At 46.0% G+C, this 24,173-nt stretch overlaps 1 protein-coding gene and 1 long non-coding RNA gene across 8 annotated transcripts in view; one reads left to right on the top strand and one right to left on the bottom strand.

Annotated features, from left to right (window-relative positions):
- WTIP (WT1 interacting protein) overlaps positions 1-24,173 on the top strand; it is an 86,857-nt gene that overhangs the window by 51,743 nt on the left and 10,941 nt on the right. For 3 of the 6 annotated variants that reach the window (XM_032121938.1, XM_032121941.1, XM_032121942.1), the window contains 2 exons: positions 9,935-10,002; positions 22,788-22,850. In XM_032121938.1, the coding sequence (XP_031977829.1) occupies positions 9,935-10,002; positions 22,788-22,850 (131 nt within the window). Of the gene's footprint in view, positions 1-362; positions 1,170-9,934; positions 10,007-22,787; positions 22,851-24,173 lie in introns of those variants that run through there. The other 3 variants (XM_032121940.1, XR_004242604.1, XM_032121939.1) reach the window with 3 other exon arrangements.
- The window catches only part of LOC116449953, a 36,038-nt gene continuing 27,800 nt past the window's right edge, over positions 15,936-24,173 (bottom strand). For both annotated transcript variants that reach the window (XR_004242605.1, XR_004242606.1), the window contains exon 5: positions 15,936-16,154. This is a non-coding gene — a long non-coding RNA (uncharacterized LOC116449953). The remainder of the gene's footprint in view (positions 16,155-24,173) is intronic.

Here is a 24,173-nt window from a genome sequence, read left to right on the forward strand (position 1 = left end):
TCCTGCCTGGAGCACCAGGAAGGGTTGGGCTGCACTTTGGTGATGGATTTATTCTGCCATAGAATGGGCTGGCACTTGGACCCTGGGACAGTGTGATAAGACAAGTACTCTTTTAAGTCCTGGCTTGCAGGCAGCAGCTGGAAAATTGGAATTCTTTGCTGATAACGAACAAGAGCCTGTGATGGAATGGTGAAAGCTTCCCACAGTGGAAACTACCTTGGGGGAAGAGCTATACCCCCTGCCCTCCCAGCTTGTCAAGTGGTGGGGGAGGCCTCTCGTTTGGTGGGGTTTTTTTTGCATTTGTAAACCCAGCCCTGGGGGGGAAAAGTTAAATTGAAGTACACTTGGAGCTTTATTTTACGTTTTCTTAGTGTTGCCACTTGCTGGCTTGTTAAGTAATATACTTTTAAGATGTGCGTTAATATATAGACCCAAAGTAGCTATTAGATCAGTGCAGGCAGTTGTATTTCTGTTTTAAAATATATACTTGGCTTATGTTTTTGCAAACCCTTTTTCAGCATAAGTTTTTCAGTTAGAGCTCCATGGAAATAATTTATGTGTTAACCCTGAAATTGATGGGTGGTATGGGATAGAATAAATACATAAGTAGGAGAGAAAGGAAACATCTGCCAATTTAAACTTTTGCAAATTATATGGAAGCTTGAAAGTATCTGCTAGGTTTATAATACAGTCTGCACAGGAACGCCTTGCCAGAGTGCCAGAGGTCAGAGAGCTTCTTGTCCCTGCAGCTTTAAGCAACCTTTTTGTCAAATAACCTGACTGAAGAGTAGGAGGAGACAGAAAGGAAGAGAGAATTCCACACTAGAGTAAACATGGCACAGAGATTATGGATACCCTGCCAAGAAAGGTGGGGTTTTCCAGCAAGGTAACAAAAGATATTAGCTATCTATCTACATAATCCTGCTGGAGGTTGACAGCTGCAGTCATGCAGGGAGGCTGGGGCAGAAATGTGCCCTCCACACCTCAGAAATGTGCCCTCCGTGTCCTCAGCACCCGCTCGGGGCTGTGGTGGAGTCCTACGGAGGTCTGTGGTGCAGGGATGCGGGATGCAGGATGCAGGGGGGTTGGATGCAGCAAAGGAGCACCTACTGAGCACAGACGTGTTCCCTTCGGTGCCATGGCTGGCACGGGGCAAAATCCCAGGGAAGGTAATGAAGTTTTTCACTTTGACATCATGGCAGGTTAAGGTAAACTGCAGAGGAAAGTCTAGAGTTTACCTTAGGCTACAAACATGTCAGAATGATAAAGTGCTGTGTTTTCATGTGGGTTTTAGCGCACGTTGGTGAGTGCACAGCAGAGAGAGCCGTGCTTCTGTCGCCCCGGCAGCTCCGCAGCCGGCCCGGGGCCGCTCGGTGCCGGCAGCAGCCGCGGAGAGCCGCGGGCGGGGCAGCGGCCGCTCCCGCCCGAGAGGTGGCACGGGGCGGTGCCGAGCCGGGACAACAGCCCAGAAGGGAGGTGATAATTGTATCAGACAAGAGTGTGCTTTTGTCAGAGTCCGAGTGAGAGCTGGGCGATGGTAATTGGGACGAAAAATAGTTAACTACCATCTGCCTCCCCAGGGCAGAGCGACGAGATGGAGAGTGAGAATGAATGCTGACTTTGTAGCCACGGTTAATTTGCACTGAAAAGCTCGGTTTTGGTGTACAAATATGAATTAGTATAGGAACTTAAACTAGAGAATGATTTCCAATTATTAATTTGAAAATAATTAACTTGAAAATTGTAATTTAAATTATCGTTTTAAACAATTTTTACACTTTTCCCACATCAGTATTTCTTGAAATTGAATCTTCTAATTTCTTTAAAGTGTTTGTTCATATCTTGCTATGTCTGATGATACCTGATGATAATATTTTATTAGAATTTGTTCACAGACTCTGAATACTCTTTCCTGAAAGAACCTATGTAAAGGGAGAAAACAATACACATCCTGTACTCCACCTTAGTAGGCCTCCAACATACGATGCCACCTTTTGTTTGCAAGAGTTTAAATTTCAAATAAAATCCCAGCATTCTTTTGAAAAAAAGGAAAGGGCCTCTCCCCTGCTTAGATTGTCAAATCCCAGACTAGCCCGGAATTGAATAGGCCAAGTCAGTGACCTCAGGCAGAAAGAATGTTGGTTATTTACGTAGGGCTTCTGCTATTTTAGCAGCAAACCTTTTCTTCTGAAAGGACAATGTATACTGTTTTGTGTTTATGGCCGAGTAAAAAGCTTGTACATTTGAGATTTGCATCGTAATAGCCTCGTAACTCAGTATACAGCATCCTCAAAAATAGCAGTGCAAGGCTCTATTTTGTCTTAGCCGGTACAGGTCTTTTAGAGGCTTTTACAAAAGTTCTCTGAAAAACCGACCTTAGGATTCAGCTGCTTATATGTTTGCTTTGGTGGCTTTTTTTTTTTCCTTTCCCCAGAGTTTGTTTTTTTTTTCAAAACCTAAAATTACACGTGGTTTCTTTAGGAGCTATCAGGTCAGTGCTCAAAATATTTTGATGCATCTCAAGCTAAGCTGTGCCTGCAGCTTGAAACCAGGAAAACATGTGAGTGTGTGTGTGTGCAATTCAGACACTGAGCATTTTTCCTGAAATAATGGGAGATCTTTACAGGCATTCTGGCCTGGTGGATGAGCCTGCAATTCCAAATGGTTTTTAAAGTGTGCCTTTCTCAATAGATCGTAACCATGAGGAGCTATTGTGTGAGTAAAGCACACATTTAGGATCCAATCCTGCATTCCTTAAAGTCAATGGGAGTCTGAGCGTGAAAGGAATGCAGGATTGGGTCCTGGAACAGGGGAGCAAAATTGTGTGCCAGATTGTTTTGAAAAGAAGAATACAGCACATCCACAGTAGCCACTTTTTAGTGTTTCAGATTTCAAACGGCTGGGGTCTGTGAAAAGTGGCTTCTGCCAACATGCAGTATCTTCTATTCAAAGGAATTTGGCATTGATTTTTTTTTTTCTTCCCCTATCTTAAACCCCCTGAAAGCCCTGGAAATTCACCTCTTCTTTCACAAAGGCTGAGCATTATGAGGAGGGGAGGGGGCCGTGGCGGTTGGGGGATGGAAGTTTCTCCAAGCCAGGGGCTGGGCTGGAGCTCAGTCCCCTCCTGGCACCCTGACTGTGGTGGCAGCTTCGTCGCAGGACCCCGGCACCGAGAGCTTGTGCTTGGTGGCTTTGTGTGAGTCCACTGTAGGAGACCAAGGAGAAAAATTTAATTAGCACTTATTGAGAGATTAAAGCAGCCTTGGTTCACCCCGGCTCGCAATGGGTGGAGTGGCAGAAACCCTGTGGAAAGAAAACCTCTGTGCAGAGAGGCAGTGTAAGCCAGAGGGAGGGATGGGGAACTGCCGGCCCAAACTCACATGTGAGTAAAGGAGGAATGGTAACAAATAAAGAAAAAGTATTGGAAGCTTTTGTTCTCTTTTGGCACATTTTCAGTTCCTGGGCAGGCAAACCTCCTCTACTGCTTGAAAGGAAACAGCTCTCCTGGGTGAAATTCTGCACCCATTTTAGCCAGAGGTGACGGGGCAGAGGAGGTAGCAGCAGTGGCTTGTTATTACTTAATGTTTTCAATTATTATTTGTGTTTGTAAAATTTGGTATTCCTCTTGAAGTTTCAGCTCCTGGACTCATCTGGTAACTTAAAATTTAGCTTCCACTGTTCAGAAATAGTAGCTGTCAGACCTGGGGGGTTGTGGAGAACTGGTTTGGGTTCTGGAGGTTTCACTTGCCCTTCAGCTTTTGAGTTCTGTGTGTCCCAGTTCCTCAATCATCAGGTGGTGTCACACAGGTGAGAGGGACAGTCAGTCCTTGCATGCCAAGAGAAGCTGCAGCATGTGCCAGAGGTTGGTGGGCAGTTCATGCCCATTGTGCTGCTGCTGTGGGCGGGACCTTCAGGAGGACCCTGGGCTGGAAAAGTGCCTTTGGGAGTGTGGGCAGCCCATGGGTGCACCAACAACCAGCTCAGAATCAGAGCAGCCCCAGACCAAGAGCCAGGGCATTTTGCAAAACAAAATGACCAGGTTTGGCCTGGTAAAAGTTTACATTGCATTGAGTGATGGAGAGTGTGGCAGAGGTGGGCAGTGGGCAGGCAGAAGTGTCTGCTCAGCTCAAGCCACCTTGTGTCTCATTGCACTTGCACAGGGCTTTGGGGCAATATGTGGGAATTTTCCTTCACTGTTATGGTAGCTGGGAAATATTTGAGCAAATGTTGTTGTGTATTAATCCTCTCTGTGTGTGTTTACTCATCACTGCAGTCTGAAGGCTTTGGGAGACTGTCACTTAAGGTGCTGGGATGAGACGAGTACTGGTGCTGGTGTCACATCAGTCACTGCAGAGATGGCATCTGAAGCAGTTAACAAGCAATTAGGTCCATGTTTAATATTGCTAACTAAAACAGGCACAATTCTTTGGTCAGCCAGGCATGAAAAGCTCAGGCTGCCACACTCAGGAAGCTGAACAAGTCATGGACCAGAGCTTCCAGAGCACGGAGATTCTCACTGAGTGTCCCGATCACCCTTAGCACTGACAGTTCATTAAATAAGAAGGGGGAAGAATCCCAAGGAGAGAAGCAATGTGAGATTTTTTTTTTTTCCTCCAGAAAGAGCTGTTAAAGGAGGATGCTGTGGATCTGTCTTGCTGCTGTGAGACAAGTCAGAAGCTCCTGGGTGCCACTTGGCCAGCAGGAGCAGGGCATGGCTGCGCTGGGGGCTCAGGCAAGGCTGTGGTGCTGTGCAGGGCAGGGACAGCCACCCTGCCTGGTCCTGCAGCTGCCAGTGCCTTGGCCACTGCCTGCACCTTCTCTGTGCTGCACAGCCATGTCCCCAGCCAACAGGAATGGCAGCCACTGGAGTGATACTCCGTGGCATTAACTTGGGCTGTTCAGACTGTTAATTAGCTCTGCTGTAACGAATTTCTCATCTTTAGCAGTGATACCTACAACTGAACTCTTGGATTGCACTCCATTTGGGAGGGTTTAATTACATTTTGTGGCTAAAATAGGATACTTGTTCCACACAGCTGTGACATTAGAAATAAGAGGACATTATTAGTCATTTCACTCTTTGTCCCCGCTAACACTGAAACTTTCACACATGGAGGTAGAAGAGGCACATCTGTTGAGAATACCTCGAGAGGGATCCTGATGGTGAGGAGGTGCTCTGCTGTGGGTTTTTCAGCACGCTGGTAGTCTCTGGGATGCACCAGGCGTTATCTGGGAGGCAGGGCTGGGGCTGCAGCATTCCCATGATGTCAGAGGGGAGCTGTTTGTGTTTGAGTAGCATCAGGCATGGAGACAATGCAGGCTTCTCACATGAACTTGCTTACTCTACCGTACTACTAAATCATGATTTCCAAAGGGTTGTGTGTTTTTAATCATCAAAGTACTTAAAATATTATAATAATGCTTGGCACTTTTCAACTTCAAAGCATGCTGCAAACAGTAATTAGGTCTAATAACCCTGCTGTGACAGTGAGACATTCCTATCTCCTGTCTTACAGCGGTGAGGGGGATGTCAGCCCCTGATCCGGTTGCATCCATCCTGTGTGAGACAGGAGATCTTCCACTGAAGGCTGTGATTGATAAACTTACCTCCCCACAGGCAAATACTCACGGCCAGCAGCAGCAGGGAGGGCTTGGAATATGCTTTCCAGTCTAGAGGGAAGGGGGCAGGACACTTGCAGTGCACTTTCGGGCCATGTCCTCCACACTGTAAAACTTGGGCTGATTCACATTTCGTTCCATGGGGGCCTGGAACAGCATTTGAAACAGCATGGGAAAAAAGTTTTACTCCATCTTGGCTTCCTGGCTGGTGTGTTTTCACCACCCAGCAAAGTGTTCTGGAGACTGGGGAGAATACTTGTGGACAGCCTGTGTCAACTGGGGGTCATTTTTCCTTTTGCAAGCTGTCTTTGAGTTGAATCCTTTGATAAAGCAACAGCTCTCCCATTCCTTTTGGTTTGCAACATGTAGGAGATAAAAGTTGTGCAGGAAGTAATTGATAGACACATTTAAATAACAGAGACTTACAAACTGGTTAAACGTCCAAACCAGTGTTAAAAACCTAGAGATGATTCTGCTTTTAATTTTTTTTAAGAGTTCCACAAACCTGCATTCTTTTGGATGTTTGTCATGTTGGTTGCTATCACCAGTTGCTATCAGTCCTTGGGATAGAGTCATTTCTAGCTTTCATTTTATTATCTGCTAGATTATCTCATGAATGTTTGCACTGTTTGCTGGAGTGTTCCTGAGGTCTGTGTCTCCCACTCGAGGTGGCGGAACTCCCTTGGCCTGGGGTGTCAGTCAGGAAATGGGAGTTACTTGTTTGTCTCTGGGAGTGCATAAGCTTTGTTTTCTATGGGAAAACAAGGCTGAAGAGCACTCGGGGGAGAAGGGGCTTCCCCCTAAAAGCTGCTGCTGGTGTCAGGAGCCTGTGCACAGGCGGGTGGCTCCCGCCCCGGGCCCGGTCCCCCTGCACAGTCCCTGTTCCTGCTGCTCTGTCGGGTGTGAAACGGAGCCTCTTCCTCGCTGCTGCTGCAAACTGGTCTGACAGGGCAGGCATGCCAAGGTGGGTATCCAGCAGGAGGAGGAACCAAGTGCAGTGTTTGTGAAACCCCACATTCTCGAACTCTGCTAGGCTGCTCATTATTATTGTAATGAGCCATCAGCAAGTTGCATCAAGTTTTGTCAGAAACTCTTGACTTTTTTTGTTTCAATATTATGAAAGCAAATAGTAACCAGGCTTGGCTAGACTCAGTCATTCAAAGGAAAGCCAAGCAGCAGGGCCTGTGTGCCAGTGGGCAGGGTGATATTACCTTCTCTGGCTGGCCAGGTGCTCAGCTCAGCTGGCTAAAGGAACATCAGGGGGTTTTTAACTTGAATTTCTGCCTAATTGACAATAACAGGTTACAGCTACACAGAACAGGCTGGTGCTGTGCAGGTTCCCAAGCTGCTCCAGGACCTTGAAAGATGAAGCCACTTTGTCCAGTACCAGGAGCTCAGGGCAGGCATCCCAACATCAAGGTGTTGCACCCACCCTGCTGCACCGCTGCCCTGGGGCTGGGGCCACCGCCACTGCCTCTCCTCGGGATTCCTGTCTCCCTGGCTGCAACTGCCTGCACTTCCCTCTTGATTGTAGTTTGCACATGATGCCCAGACACTCAGAGGGTGGTGTTTGACCATGTTCAGTGCTGTCATTTAGTAAACCCTTCTGGAGGGCAGTGGAATGTACACTTTTGCCTTTATTTCTAAAATGCAGGATGTAGAAGCCAATATAGGCATCCATGGTTGTTTGAGTGATAACTTGCTGTTTCTTGTTTGCGAGGTAACTATTGTATGGTCCCTGAATGAAATTCTTCTAAGGTAAAAGGCCTGTCAATCTTATTAATCATTGTTAATAATAGTCATTATCATGTGAGCAAGCTGCTTGCCTGCTTTATGAGTTTAGGCAAGTCAGTTCCCTAACAGGCGTCTTGTTTCTTTCAGCTGGAAAATGAGAGAAATGGTATTTTCCCTGAGTTTTGAAAGGTGTTGTGCTGGGAGTGCACCGTAGAGGTGGCAGGTGTAGGGCAGGGAGAACAGCTCTCAATGCTGGGCAGGTGGGGGCTCGTGGGGCAGGAGAAGGGATCCCACCAGTGCAGGGCTGATGTGGAGACTCACAGTGGGGCTGGGCACAGGGCAGCCAGCTGCCAAATGCATTTGAGACCTGTTGTGTGTGAGAGCCACTCCAGAACACTGGCTTTGGGTCAGAGGCTTCCCACTCCATCCCGGTCCAGGAGAGCGCTGATCCCGCTGGTGATGCTGTGCTAAGGAAAGAACCAGAGCAGAATTTGTGCCGTTCCCATCAAGCTCAGCACTGGCAGGCTGGGGTACAGAGTGGGATGTCAGGGTCCTCCTGCACCTCCTGCAGTGCCTCGGAGATGCTGGCACCTCCCCGCCCTGGCGCGTTGCTCTCCTGCAGAGATCCTTCCAGCAACCGGCTCTGGGATTTGTCCCTAATCACCTCTGCTGCTTCTCACCACAGCGGCTGTGGGCTGAGGTGGTGGCCAGCGCTCCTTCTCCTGAAACACACGCCCGGCTCTGTGGGTAAGCACAGGGGAAGTGCTGCATCAGCATATCCAAGGCAGGTCCCTGTTCTGGGTGCAGCCACTTCATGTCCACCAGCTAAAGACAAGTTGTATGTCAGATCCAGTTGTAGGCTGGACCTGCAGAGACAACCTGTCCTTTACAAAGCCATTCTGGCCTCTTCCCTTTCTTCCTTTCTTTCTGTGTACTTTATCTTTCACTGGAGAGGTTAAAAAACATCTTTGATAAGCAGGAGGGAAGATCTAGATTTGGTTGCTCTTGCATGAGTTGAGAGAGGCCCCATGGTCCCCTGATTGCTGTCCCAGCCCTGTGCCTTGTTCAGGGGATGGCCCAGTTTTACCTAAGACTCTCAGAGGGATGAGCACATTGCTCACGTCACCAGGGTCCTGGTCCCCACCAGAGCCACCGGGCAGCTGGAAAGACAAACAAGAGCTGACTCCACCTACCAGCAGTATGGAGACAGCAGCCCATGAGATCGACAGCCCAAGAATGTGCACACAAAAGAAGCATTTCCCTCAGCCACGACAGTAAAACCACCAGACAACCGCATGCAGCATGTGATTTCCCAAAAGCATCAGCCCAGATCCCAACTCTTTGTGCCACAGTTTCCCAGGATCAGATCACAGTGGCAACGTGTAAAAGGCGCTTTCAAGCACTCAAAATTAATCATATTTTCCTCAACATTGTTTATGGAAACCATGGAGAGTACTCCTGCCCCTCTGTGCTGGCCAGCTGGCTCAGCTCGCCAGCCCTCGGTGTCAAGCCCTCCACGGAGATCGGTGGTGTTTCTGCTGGAGTTGGAGGAGACAGCCGGGCTGATTCCATGGAGTGAAGCTCCGGTAGTGACCTGGGATCTGTTGACCCGAGTTCCTCTTGCCCCCTCTCCCTTTCCCTGTGCCGCTGCTGGCACAGCCCGAGGCAGCCCTTGTCCATCTGGGGCTGCCGAGGGCTGCTGAGAGCTCCCACATGCCTGGGAAGCTTGGCCAGTGGGACCTGGCAGAGTGGGAATGAGGTGAGTTGGGATCAGTGTGGTTTCCCTTTTCCCTCTCTGGTTTTACACTGGTGAAATGGCACTGCTTTCTACAGAGCTCTGATCTGCTGGATCTACAAACTGACCAGGGTTGGTGGTTCTTGAATTCCTGGTTTGCATCCTTTCTGTTGGGACTCTCTGGAGTCTGCTGTGCATTTCTTCACTGTAAAGGGAGCCATCAGTTAATGACTATCACAGGCTTTGTCACTCAAGTTCTGCATGGGCTAATGAAATGGCAAATGTCAAAGCTTGAATGCAAAATTTCTTGTTTTCTGTGTGATTTTCCTGCCCTTCCCTCCATCATGTGTGCCTTGTACTGCAGGGAGCTGCTGTGACATTGATTATTAATATTCTTGAGCGTGGCAGGGGCATCCGTATGCAGTATCCCTTGGGTAGTCCTTTGGAGACAAATGCTGCTGCTGTTGATTGCAGTGGATGTGAGCCTGCTGGGATTTTATCTGCCAAGAAAATTGTCTCAATTTGCAAAGGAGCCTTTTCCCCCAAATAATTTTTGAGTTGAGATTGCAAGTTTTTCAGGAACTGGTATCAACTGGGTTCCATAACCTGCACTTAAAGATAACATTTAGTTGGTACCTAAGGCAAGGTTTGGTATCTGATTGGGTAAGGCCAGATAGAGCAAAGAGCCTGACCCTCAGCCCTGGCTCTGGATGGGCCCTCCAGGGAAGAGAGGGGCCAGGAACAGACCCCACAGACAGGTACAGAGGGTGTGCTTTTCACTTTGCATCCTGAACGACTGGGTTTGGGGATGGAGAACAAAATTCTGATGGTCCTGTGTTTTAACAGGGAGAAGACTACGAGGAAAAGCATTCTACAATGTCAATGGCAAGGTGTACTGTGAAGAAGACTTCCTAGTAAGTAAGATTTCAGGCTTTTTTTTTCTTATTTCTAAAGCAAATTGTTCTTTTATATTGGCTTGTTTGCTCTGAGAGACAGTTTGATGATGCGGGGCCTCCTGCCAGGGGTGGAATTGGGAATCATTTACCACCGACTCCACAAGAGCACGATCAGCCCCTTGGTTTGAAGTGGTGGCTGTAAAACCAAGTACATAACTGTCCATAAGCCATCACAAAGTGTAAATTATGAGAATAAACACTGGAGCTGCTCAAGCTTGGGACTTGAATTGCAGCCACAGAGCCTTGCCTGCCAAGCCTGAGCTCGAAGTCAAACATCTGGGGAATACCAATCATAACAGGAGGGAGACGTTTGTGCCGGGAGCACGTCAGGGCTGTGCACAAAGTTGCTTTGTTGAGGCACAGTTTAATCACTGCTCTGCTCACAGGGCTGTGGGGCTGAGTTGTGATTAGCTGGGAACTGTTGGCCATGGAGGGGCAAGTCAAGTTCTCTCCCTGCTCACAGATTTTGTAAGTGCTTTACTTTAATAGAGACTCAGGAAAAAACAAATGAAGCCTGTTGCTGAGCTGCATTGTTCCAAAAATAAAATATTTGTGCAATTAAGGGTGAGGATTGTGCAGTGCACAGCAAATGATTCGATAAGTACAGACCATTTAGAATTAAGAAGAAGAGGATGGCATAGCTGGGAATTGCAATTAGAGAGCAGTGATATATTTTGGCTTAGAGGAAGCTGAATTTATGCCACCTTATTTACTGAAAAACCATTAATTTAGAAGCTTGGATCTTCCAGAACAACTTTTCATTTCTAATGGAAATATAATAATGCTTTTTTGCAAAGGAATTATTCAAACTATATCTCCCAACAAAATTGTTACTGGCAGTTCAAATGCATTTCTCATCAATGCAATCCATAAAAATAATGGAAATTCCTAAAATATAAGCCATCTTTGCCTTCATGTGTTACACCTTTACTGTGAGCTGGAGCCTGTTGGAAAAAAAACCCAAAATGTGTTTTGTGCAGAAAATAAGTATCTTGTTATAATCGAAACTTGTTACTGTTTTGCTTGCATTCTGGAGAGAATTTTTTTTTTTCTCTTCCTTGCTTTTTTCAGCTTTCTTTCCTGTGTTTCTGCAGAAGCACAGCGAGGAGGGGAAGAGGTGGAGTGTGAGAGGGAGGGGCTCAAACCCTTGAGATTTTTCATTTGAACTGTGTTGGAATGTACTTTCCCCATGATCAAAACCTTTCATCCAGACTTAATGACATGATTGTTGTTATTAGCTTGTCATTTCAGCCTATACACAAGAATTTTAAATCTAAAAATCGTAATCTTTTGGAGAACATTCAGTTTTCATGGGGTGGGGGGGGAGGAAAGCTCTTTATCTCAGGCATGTTCTGTAGTGGGTTTCTGAAGGAAGATACTTGCAGAGATTTTCCAAGGAAAACTGAGATTAAGGACTTGATAGGAATAAACTTTCTGCAAGTTAGGGAACTGTTGGGACATTTAAGGCACAGATTTAAAAGCCCAAACTTCCCACAGGTGTGTTCTAGCAGATTCCCAGGAGCACAGAGGAATGGGGGAGAAGCAGACCAAGGGACGCTGTGTAAGTCAGCAAGAAACCAAATTCTGACATTGTCCCTGCTTGTGGTAATCTTGCTGCTTCTCAGGAAGTAATAGCATCTTCTCTCAGCTCCCCTGAGCAAATGTCATAGCAAGAATCCTAGGAATTGTATTGTTTCGCTAACGAAATCAAACAACCTTGCCTATTTTAGAGTTCTGTGAACAGGGAAAGCTCAAAGCTTTTCTCAAAGTTGAAAGGAAAGAGGCTGCAAAGTCACCATTAAAAAGGAAATTATTTTAACTGCTTCATCTTCCCAGGTCTTCCTCCTGAACACTTCGAAACCCCAATCCTCTCTAAGAGGCATTTTCAGTCCAAAGCAGAAAACCCAATGCTTTTTCTGTATAACTGAGAATTTCAGTCTCTACTGTGAGTCCAGTTCTTTAGTGCAGCTTCATTACAGTGCAGCAGGATTCCCTGCTGACACTGTGGAAGTGGAATGTTAGGGAAGTTAAGGCAGGGGGATAAGAAAAAGATTATTTCAGTTTGGGAATGTAAACAGATACAGTCTAACTGCATTATAATTGTATGGCTGCTACGAAAATGCTGCCTGCCATGGGTATCCTTCCTCTTTCTTGGCTTTTGTTTGCCTGGGAATTGATCAGGAGAATCAGATGCTCCTCTAGGTTTGGGGGCGGGATCACAGCTCTGTGGATTTGCAACCCCACTTGTGACCAAGTTATTTCAAGCAGCAGGGATTAGAAAGCACAGCAGCTTCAGAAAATGTGGGCAGGAGGTGCAGTGCTGTCCCACTGGGGGCACTGGTGACACCCAGGTGAGAACGGGCCGTGTGTACCTGGCTGGGTTTGCACCAGCCACATGATCGTACCACGGGTTCTCAGGGACAGACTGAGAGGTTGGTGTTTCCTTGCTCACAGTCCCACCGAGGCAGCAGTGGCCTGAATGAGCCCCTCGTGTGCTTCCCAGCAAGAGGCATCCCGAGGGGAAGCTGCTGTGCTGTCAGTGGGGGACAGAGGAGCCTCCCTGGTACCTGGAGGAGAGCCCGTCCACTTCCCTGGGAGGGCTGTCATTCCTGCAGAGCTCTGGCAGCCCCGACTGCTGCATCTCTTTATCCCATTCATTTGCTGCAGGTGCTTCTTCCCTATCCCTGGAGTCTCACTGGGTATGTCCTGCAGGCCAGTCTGGGCAGGACACAGCGACTTTGGGGCTGCAACAAGTAGCACATGAGCAATGATGGGCAGAAAAGGTGAACTGGCTTTTGATGTGAATGAATGCAGAAAATTTTAGTGAAGAACGGATATTGTTTATGGGTTTCTTCCTACTGTAGCTGCTAGAAATATTTAACATCCTATAGATGTCACTATTTTATTCCTCCTGCAATACTGCAGTTTGCTGTGCCAGACCAGCTCCTGCTGGAGCTCTCTCCAGAGCTGCAGTTAATGGCTCACATGGGATACTTGGTTCTTTAACTACCACTCACTCACGACAAATCAGCTCTTCCTCTCAATCAGAGGTGGTACATGGAATTCACTGCAGTGTCATGTATGGTCCCTGAAGCCAAGACCTTGAGAAGACCCATTTTCCAGTCCTTTCAAATGTTTGACTCTTGTTAAGAGCCCTCCTTGGCTAAAGTGTCCTCCTGGAGGTTCAGCCAGTGCCGGGGCCAGCTGCTCCAGGGGATGTCTTCCGTTTGCACTCTGGCTGTGAGCTCCTGTGCAGTTGTCACCTCAAGCATAGCGAGCACCGAGAGCTTTGGCTACCAACTGCTTCCAAAAAATCAGTCAGTAAAAGTGTGGCATGAGGAGCTGCTGGCATCAAACTTCCCAAATCTGCCCCTTTCTTGCAAAAGTGCTTTTGATTTGGAGACACAGGTCATGAGTGAGCTGTTGCTGGTGCTCCTGGTGAGCACTGTGAGGCTGCTCCAGGACACCCCACACTGCCCCTGCATAAGCCACAAGGTACATCCTTCTGGCAAATAGTTCTCCCATGTTTGCTCTTACTGAGGGCACAGTCTCAGTACCAGGTTATTTTGAGCTTATTTTGCTCATTCTTTGCAGGGAAGAAGTGTTAGAAGTGTTTAGCCCCACTGTGGAGCTGTAGATGGGATAGGGATGCCACAGTGCTGCCTTCTGTGGGGCTGGGAATGGATGGCTGGGGCTGGGAATACCCTGCATCTGGAGGAAATGGAATACCTCTGCCTTCTGGGGTTATTTTTGTCAGCCTCCTGCTTCCAGCCCTGATTAGCTGCATATTCCCTCAGTGCTTAAACCCAAGCCATATTGGCTGAATGTAGAGAATGAATCAGATTAAAAAAATAAATCCACAGATAATTCTACTTCTGCCTAAGCATGGTACAGACATTGCCTGATCTGTGCCATCTCCAGTAGGATACCACATGTGTGAGGAGCAGAAAGAACGAAAACAGCCCCCCAAACTTTACATTGCTTTGCTTTAGCTCAGGGGAAGATCCAGTTACTCCTTTAAATGCCACCTTAAGGTAAGAAGTCCAGCAATAGCCAAGTCTTGCCCCAGCCCTGTTAGGAGAGTTATTTCATGAAAGGAAATAAAACAAATGACAGTTTAATCCTTTCCTGAAAGCTCTTCGGACACAGATGGCTAACTAGCCATAACAGAGACACTGTTCCTGGTGAAGTGAACAAAAAATAAATGCCTTACTGTATAATAAATAATCCCAGTCAGATGTTCTTGTTTCATTTTGTTGATAAATTGCTGCATAATCATAGGTAAAGGAAAAATAGCTCAATAATTTTAATTTGTCTTTCCTTTTCAATGCTTAAATATCATGTTAAGAAATTCTTTAAAAAATACTGTTTTGCTTGGCAAAAAACACTTTAAAAATGTCACCAAAGCAGCCTGAATCTTAGATCTATTATCTCTCTCTTTTTTTTTTTTCCCCTCTTTTTGATAGGCTTTTCCTTTTTCTCTTGAGGTAATGAACATTATTGAGTGGGGGTCCAGCTGAGGTTAAGAAATGAGAGAATTTCCCTCGAGGGAGGAGATGAGAGGGAAAATGAACCTCGTGACAGATGTTAGTTACATTGCTTAATGCACTACTGGAAGACGCTCAGATGCTCTGGAAATAACCTATTACAGACACCACAGGCTGCAGTGCATAGCATTAAGGTCATCCAAAACTTCCCCTTTTAAGATTTTCTCTTCCACTGTCTTAAAACTTTGCCAAATTTAATCATTTAGGCTGAACTTCTTCATGCTAGGTTTTTGCCTCTGGCTAACTTTGCTGTCATTAGTTGTTGGAAGTTTCATCTAGAGCTGTTCATGCATTTCATTGAGTAAAACTGGAGGAACTCTGCCCATAAATCCTCAAAGAGAAAGGCTCTAAAAACTTGGTTTTGCAAATGGTGACCATAAAGAGACTCTGTGCATTGCAAACCTGCAGAAGCCTTTAGGAGTCCCCTTCCTGCCCTTCCCAGGAGGGTGCCCAGCCCCTGTGAGGGCTGTGGCAGGAGGAGGGCAAGCAGCCCACGGCCCCAGCAGAGCCCCTTGGAGCCCTGCAGCCTCTCTGTCTCTCTCCAGCCTTCCTTCTCCTCTCCATCCAGTCTGGTGGGATTCTGGATCCCTTCTCCCCTACACCAGCCACAGGTTCTCAGCCAGGACACTTCTCTTGGCTGGTCACTGCAATGGAAGTTGGCTACAGAGGACATACGGGGCTTTGTCTTACACCCACAACCGTAAAATTGACAATGATTTCAGAAATGCAAAAGTATCAGGGTGTGCAAAACTAGTAGGCAGGTGGGAAATGGAAATGCTCAGCCTTTCATGGTGGAAGGGACAGGATATCAGCTGAGGAGTAGCTGAGTGATGGGCAGCTCATCAAAGCAGGGCTTGCACCTTCATCTCCTGTAGCACCAAACACAGCAAGACCCTTACCCCAACCAGGGCCCCTGAGCATGGCTGCAGTGTAAATATTAATACTAATGAGGCTTTTCTTCTCAGTTTGTGCACATGCTGTTTTCCAAGCCTGGCAGTGTGGGAAATGGCCTGTCCCACTTGCTGGGGCCCTCAGAAGATAGTTTTTATTTAGTGTAGTGGAGGCTGGTGTCAGCTGGAGTCAGAGGTTTGATTTTCCATCTCAGCGACTATAAATGTTTGGAAGTCCCCCTTGGGAGGGAGCCCTGGGACTGGTGCATTAGTCAGAGAGCCCATTTCTGCTGAGACTCTTTTAGAAAAAAATAGACTCAGTTGAAAAGGTGAATGATTGAAGTTGCAGCTTGTGTCCATTTCGTATCTAATGGGAATCACAGAGCAAATGGAGTTCTAGATAACTGGGAGGATGTTGTATTTAGGAGACTTGCTATTAGGAGCCATACTCCAGTCAGAGAGCAGACAGACATGGGTGTTTATTGATATGTTCAAAGAATGATGGAATCAAAGCATGGAAAGGGATTTGCTGCAATACTCCTGATATACACAAGCATAAGGAAGTCTGTGAGGGTTTTCAAGGTGCTGATGGCTCTAGGTTGGGACAGGAGGTGCTTTCAGGTTCCAGAGGCATCATGAATCCTAAGTGTTGCTGTGCTCCCAGATGCTGTCACTGAAAACAAAGGCAAACAGTTAATAGCGTGTTTGTTCCTAATCGGGGCACGAGGGAGTGCAGTCATGTTGCTGCTTGTGTGTGTCTTGCTCCAGCCCCTGCCTGCCAAAAAAATTTGAATACTTTCCTTCCTTAGTTTTCCCTAAGTTTGTGGTGTGCCAGTGGTCCCAGGTTTATTTTGTAAATGAATTTGACAGTAATGATGATTAATTGGGGTATTCTGAATTGAAGCATTGGGTCAAACCTACAGATGAGCTTAAAATTCAAGTTTCATAATTATCTAGGGATAGTCAAATATTGGTCTGCCTCTGCACTTTGGACTTGGATGTGAATCAGCATGAAGAGTGTGTAGAGCTGGCAGTTTGGGTTCACCTCTCATTGCAACACAATTCCAGAGTGCTGTATCCTGGATCAAGAAGTTACAAGTCCACTGAAACTGGTGGCAGAACTCCCGTTGTCTTCAGAGGGGTGTCTGGGTTTTGTCCCAAGGATTCGTCCCAGAGGACAAAGTTTTAAAGCTGGGGCCCATAAACAATGAGAGAAGCTGAGGGTGAAGGCTTGTGAGCACAGCGTGCAGGACACACCACAGGCCTCACTGGGCAACACTGGGGGCCACAAGAGGAAACCAACTGGAGTCCTGAGACATCTTGGTTTTATAAAAGAGCAGTACACAGGTGGTACCTAGGCCCAGGTGATAATGTAGATAAACATAATGCGATGAAATTTCCATGTGTGAGTAAGATCTGCGTTCACTAAAAGGGCGCTCAGCATTTCCTGAACTGGCTTGCAGATTGTTAAATGAGTCGCAGGAATCACCTTCTGGGACATGGCAAAAGAGACAAGGAAAGGCCAAGACAGGTTTTTTCTGAGATGTATCACTATTGACTACCATTTGTAGCTATCCTGTATGGTACAGTTGCTGGTGGAATGTTTGGAAGTGTGTTACGAAGGCCAGTTGGTTTCACGCCACATAATCACTCCCCTATTTCCTCTTGGGATGGTGATCCAAATAGTCAGACTATCCATTTTTCTTAATATTACACTGAAAAGTAAATTACAATAACTGAAGCACACTTAAAAGACCTAGAGCTCTTTCTAATTATGTCCTAACTCCTGCCACACACTTGTAAGCAGACAGCATTAATTTTTTCCTATGGGAGAGTTAAAAAAAGACCCATGTGAGAAAGTGGCATGTTTCCACTTTGGTAATAAACGTCAGTATTAGATGCTGTTATGTTCTGAATTGAAATCTCTCAACAACTGTTTTGAATAAAATCCAGATAATTTTTTTTCCAGGAAGATAGGTTCTTGTGTAAACAGTTTCTTTCCGTGTATGCAGTAGATGGTAGCCGTGATGGTAAATAACCTGAAGCAAGAGTATAGCTCTCTGCAGTGTGAAGTGCTTTACAGTGTGAATCAAGTCAATAAATGTTGGGCTCTGTAATATGATGCAGAGCTAAAGCTGTTTGTTCAGCCTTTTTTCTTGATCATTGTCACTGTGAAGCTCCCACAGGAGTTTGTTTAAGGAAGATCTAGGTAAGAAAATCATTAGTGGCTCTTAATTAATCACACAGCAAAGTAGCCTTGATGAGTGCTCACCCAGGGTCCCTGCAGGTGCTGTAGGATGTAAATGGCTGGTCCCTTCTCAGGGCTATAAAATGCCTGACTGCCAGAGGCAGAGTTCAGGACCAGCTGAATTCCTGGGTCTTGGCAGAGTTTTGTGCATGGCCAGACTACCTCCTACCTCTGTGCAGAGTGTGGAGTCCCTCCTTGCCCTGTCCTTGTCCTTCAAACATAACAAAGTGGAAAGACAGAAGCAAGAAGGCAAACTGCTGTGTAGTGTTTCCTCATGGACAGCAAGACAGAGTGAAGCAATAGGATTTATGAAAGGGTTTCAGCAGGATGAAGAGTAAAGTTGTGGACTGTTTTCCTTCAGTTAATCTGTCACCTGCCACGAGGCTCCTTTATCTTTGAGCCTGAGAAGGCCCCATTTTGTCCAGTTCATTTTAAGCACTGTATTTAAATATGTGTGTAAAAAACAACAAAACCCCATCTGCATGAATCCAAATTTCATATTTGCTCCCTCTCTTAATGTGATCCCATGAATTTCTTACATTGTTGTGTCCCATGTAGTAAGGGTCCCATGCAGAGAGCAAACAATACAGCAGTGAGAAGACAGATGCTCTGCTAATGTGAAACCAAGGAGCAGAGAGTCTGTGAGGGATTACAGGCAGCCTGGGGTAGGAATACGTTATTAGCATAGCACCCAATTCAGAAATTAAATGCCTGAAGCATTTTGGCAAAAACTCCTTATCATCCCGCTCAAAAGCTCTTAAAGCATAAAAGAGTAGGAATCTCAAGCCTAGGCTGAGCAGCCACGTTCGGTGACTTTGCAGTGCTGCAGCAGTGAAATGGAGATTTTACAGCTTCATACCATTACCGGGGCAGCAGCTGCCACACCCACTGAAATGTAACCCACTCGCTCTGCTTGCACAAACCTTCAGCAGGTTTTGAACATCCTCATCAAAGAGGCAAATGGGCCTGAATGAGATTCCAGGGTCTGTTTCCAGGAGGAAGGTTTTGTTTTGTTGAGTGCATAACAGCAGGGAAGAGCACCAGCCCCTCCTTGGGCACGGTTAGGCATGTGAGGGAGGAGCAGTGACATGTCTTTTCAGAGGCCTGACATTGCCCAAGGTAGAAAGTTTGGGTCCTGAAGCCTTTTTCAGGCAAACTATTTTCTGAATGTTTTTCTTTTGAAAATCATGATGGGAACATCAAACTTTGAAAGACCCTGGTAGACAACCAAGATTTGCTACAGGACTGAGAGCAGGCAGGAGAGATTGTTTCACATAGTACTTGGTGGGATTATCCTCCATGCATAATTGTTCATTATGTGCTCCAAATTCATTGTTAATTTCTTTTAGATATATTGCATATTAGACAGAAGAGTTATAAACCCCAAGATTATCACAGGAGGATACTAACAGGCCTAAATATTCAGGACAGAAGGGGACTTGTTTTCCTCTTACATTGAAACAAAGACTCTTGGACAGGATCATTAGAGATTTCTCTTTTTTTTGTCTGTTTGATAATCAAAGTATATTGGACAGCAAACAAAAGAAAAGTTCAGTCAGCCAAGTCTTCTACTTTATTTTTACTCCTCTATTCTAATATAATTAACATATTTCTCAAGGTTTATTTAGTTTCCCAGAATCTTATTTTATATAAGTATCATTGGGGAGCTGAATTATAAAGTCTTGATTTGTGCATATAAAATGAGATTTTATTATCCTGCTAGAGAAGACAAGGACAAGGTAAATAAGGAAGGAAATGAGAAAACAGTTGAGACCAGACTAAGAAATCAGGAAAAATAATATGCCAGCTCTTCAACTTGCACTTTGTTTTCTTTGCATCCTGTTGTATCCAGTACTGTACTCCTGAGTCACAGAAGGGAGAGTAAAGGGTAACACTTCATTTTCAGCTTAGAATTTCAGAGCTGGTCTTTTAATAACAACTTCTTTCATTGTTTTTATATATGCTTAAGGAGTATCTGTAATGAATATTAGGGAGAGTTCAAAATTACGCTTCCCATTTGTTGCGGATACAGAGTGTCCATAGACTTCGGACTGTTCCCATCCACACTGAGATTGGTCTGTATTTACATAACTTTACTGCTCTGCCAACAAAATACTTCAAGAACCCGGCACAGAGGGAACCCTTATAGAGTAAGGCTAGAATCGAGCCCCACAGTGCTTAGGTCCTGAATGAAATTGTACCTATGAATACCATGGGAACAAGAACCAGAGCCGAGATTGGGCTTCTCCATGAGGGTCTTGCCTATCAGCCTGTGTCACTTCACTGCTTTACCTCCATCTGTTTTTCACGCCTTTCTGTGAATGGGGGCTGGTGTGCTCAAAAGCTCTTTTTACCCCTCCAACTCTGTCAGGAATAAAAAAGGCTCTAAGTCTGTGTAGTGAAACCTTTTCCTCTCCTGCAGTTACCTGTTCACAAGCTCTGGGGGACCAGTGCTTCTCCCAGCCAGCCATGCTGGGAGCCCACCCTGGGAGGCTCTTGGTGTGCTGAGAGACAATAAAGAGGCTGTTCTGCTTTGTCTGCAGTCTGGAGCAAGTCACAACTCCTCTCCCATTGCACACACAAGATCTGTGAACGTTGTTAATAATCGAGTGCTTCAAAGACAGACATTGACAATTTTAATTAGTATTTTAAGACTTGCAAGCTCTGCTTCTAAAATTCAAAGCTTAGTACAGTAGCCCTGTTTGAACACTCCAAATTAAGATCAAACAGTGCAAAGAAGCAGTTTACAGTAAGCTCCAGAAATGTTGAGAAAGTAATTTATTGTTTTTAGCAGCAGTGTCCACAGTACTGCCATCCTGTAGAAAACAGTGCTGCTGGGCTCTGAGGCTGTTTTCTTTTTCAGTCCAAATAGGTTTAAAACACAAGCAGACCTGAATCCAAAACCCTGATCTCACTGAACCAGGCCTTCAGTGTGTTTGGGACTGACCCTGTGACCAGGAGAGAGAAGAGTGTAGTGGTAAAGGACAGCTCCCTGAGCCCATGAAATATTTTGTCACTGCTGTTAGACTTACTGCCATTTAGCAAAGTCTTCTTAATTGGGTAATCTAGTTCTGGATGTGTTTGACTAATAACAATTCTCTTGTTAAAAACAAATCATGGTTTTAATTTAATAGGGTTAGTTATATAAAGAGTGATTTTGTGTCAGCAAAGCCTTTCTTTCTGACAAACACTATAATTTATGACAATCTAGTTAGCAATAAATGCCATTAATCTGACCACTGTCCCATTCTGTTCCTGGGGAATAATGTCCCCTCTTAATCAATAGCTGGGTGAATGCTCCTTTGCATTCCTTATCAAATGACAGCCAGATGGTGCTGGTAAATTCATTCCAGCAGGATTTTAGAATTAGGTGGGTTTGTGCTGTTGTTAATCCTCTGCTGTCTGTGTCACTAGGACCTGCCCACCTGTTTCCAGTAAGCCTGGAGTTCCCAGCCCTAGGAAGCAGTCTAGCCAGAGGGTTGCCCAGCCACAGTGCAGCCAAGAAACATCCCTAGCAATGAGACCTTTTTCTGCATTAGTAAGAAGAACAAAAAAGCAAATGAAAGCAGTATCTTACAGAAACAGCCAGCTAGCACTGCCCGCCTCTGTATTTGTTCCTCAACACCCTCATCTCTTCTAGGAAAATTTCAAAGTTTCTTGAGACTGCATGAGCTGTGTTTCTTAGGGCACAGTAAGTTTTGGCCTGTGTCAGTTGCTATACCATCGTTTACTGACTTCTGGGCCCATCAAAGTGTCTACAAGACCTTTTTCTTCATAGTCACTTTGTTGCATAGCAACAATAATTTTGTCTCCAACCTATTGATCCAACATAACGTGTAATCCCCTCACTCCAGTGAAAAGGAAAACATATGGCAGCTCCAGGCTGGGAACCACAGGCTTTTGATGTGAGGGGACAGTTAATCCCCACTAAACCAGGGGGGAATGGAGCAAGATATAAGCTCTGTTGGGGCTTAGAGGATGCATTAGGTGCCTGAGCCAATTAACCTGTGTTCTAGGAGAAGAGTCTGGTTTACGTTCATCCTCCCCTCCTCATCTTTTATCTTGTGCAACTAAAGCACATTTCAGGTGAGCTCTGCTAAAAGAGCATCACTGTGCAACACCCCCAGAAAGGTGAGCACCCCTTCCTTCTGGCAGGACGGTGCACACACAGCTCTCAGCTGAGATGGGGCTGCAGAGGGTGAGGGAGAGTTCAAGCCACTGCAAACACCAAGTTTCAAATGTACATGGCTGGAGATGCTCACAAAGATGTCTCTTGTTTGTAGGGGGTGGTTTGGTAGGTCAGTCTGATAACCTGGATGGTTTTTCTATACCTCTAAACAGAGGACTAAAAGCAGACCTTGGCATCTGAAACAGGATCTGCTTTGGGGACAGGAGCACAAAGTTAAGGTCAGGACCACTCAGGCAGGGAACACAGAGCTTTGGTCCCAAGCAGGCAAAGCATCTCCCCACAGCCGTGCCCTTGGCACTGCAGCGTGGGCTTGGCAGCTGGGGTTTGGACCATCTTGCTGAGGTACCTTACTGCTGCCCACATTGTGCAGCGAGCCCAAGCTCCTGTGAGTGCACTGCTGGATTCTCTCCTGGCTGGAACAGGGCAGCTAAATCCTTCTTGGGCCTGTCTTCATTTTTCTAGCTTGCAAATAGCACTGAGTGAAATGTAGGTCCAAAGTCTGAGGTTGCTAATTTGAGGGTTTGGGAGGTGAGTCCTATGTTATTTAAAACAACCGCCAAAAGAGTCAATTCAAGCTAATTTCCAAACATCAAACACAAACTTTCCAAATAGACTTTAAAAATAAAAAATCAAACTTACAGTAATACTGCTACACTGGGAATCTCAGTGGAAATATTGCAGTGGATCAGAAGGCCAAACTGGTATCTAAACATGCTGCAAGAGCCAAGCAAAGACTTCTGAGTCACTGTCTCCCAAACCTGTGTCATATACAGCACAGGCTGGAAAACAGCACAGCTTTCACCTAAAAGGTATTTCTATGGCTAGAGGAGTGTCTACTAATGATCCTTTCTTTTCTGTCATTTTAACAGTATTCAGGTTTTCAGCAAACAGCAGACAAGTGCTTTGTTTGTGGACACCTCATAATGGAAATGGTAAGAGACCTAAACTCCTAATGACGGGTAACTGGGCTTCCCTCTACTTTGGGAAGTGCACTGTGAGATGTGCTTTTCCCTACCCAGGCTGGCATTGTGTCTTCACTGCTGTCAATGTAGTTTTTGAACCTGAGGCAGTAAATAAAAACACCTTCATGCTCTATTACTTCTATTAAGTACAGAAAGCTGGGCTTCTTTGCTACTTAAGAGTGTGGGAGGCTGTTATTCTGCCATTTGTGAGTTAAAATAAAATAGAATTTTAGTACTAGAGGGGGAAAGTACAGCACAACTTCGTATGAGAACATGGTAAAGGAACATGGCAGGTGTGCTCTGTGAGACAGTGGATAACAAGGGCTCAGTCAAGTGGGTGGAATCTCGGCTAGAGCTGAGAGGGACACTATCAGTAGTCCTCAGGTTTGTCACCCGCTCCGTGACTTGCTTTATTTACCCTCTGTTGCTTGCTCCATGTCATTTCAAATGCATTATTGCCACTGGGATTTGTAGGGAGCCAGTAGTCAGAGTAACTTTTGTAATAAAAATCGAAGGGCTTTGGGTTGGCCAGATACTACTGGCATCATTTCAGTGGGTGAAAGTAGGAAAAGTTTTGTGTGCTCTTCCTAAGCAGAAATTCCCAAACAAAATGAAGTGGTTTGCACAACGAAGAAGGGCAGATCCCTTCATCTGTACATCTGTAGTTTATCTATTTTCCTCTTGCTTTTAAGTGTGCATGAACCTCAGTGTGCCTAAGAGAAGTAGCTGTTGTGTTGCACACACAGAGGTTCAGTTGGAGCTGGAAGGGAGACTTCACTAATGAGGATTCTGGCTCATATCCTGGCACCACTGGTTGGACAAGGATATTGTTCGTTTTAGCCCAAGAGCAAATTTCTAGAGTTGTGTCATGCTGGGAGGGGGAGGGGTATCCTGACTTGAATGCTTTGAGCTGGCCCTTAATTGCAGAATCCCAGGCAAGTGTCCATAATATCTCGCTGGTGGAGCTCAGTAGCTGGAAGCTTGGCAGGTGCTTGTCTGCCTCTCTCCCATCAGCAAGTGTGCTCTGACAAAAGGAAGCAGCTCTGGGAGCTCCAGGAATTCAGCACTCCTGTTTGGCTAATTCCAGTGGGTTCCTGCCTGGGAGCGCAGCCCGGCTGTGCCGTGTGCTGGCCTGGGGCAGGGCTGGGGCTGTGCAGGGCTGGGTGAGGAGCTGCCCTGTGCTCAGTGCCTGTGGCTGCACAGCTGTGCCAGGCTGGCACCACAACGCACTCCTGCCGCAGTACCAACCCCAGCACAGGGACCCGTTGGCTCTGGCTGGGAACGGCCTTGCCA

Source organism: Corvus moneduloides, chromosome 12 (genome assembly GCF_009650955.1).
Source record: "Corvus moneduloides isolate bCorMon1 chromosome 12, bCorMon1.pri, whole genome shotgun sequence".
In the NCBI taxonomy this organism is placed as follows: domain Eukaryota; kingdom Metazoa; phylum Chordata; class Aves; order Passeriformes; family Corvidae; genus Corvus; species Corvus moneduloides.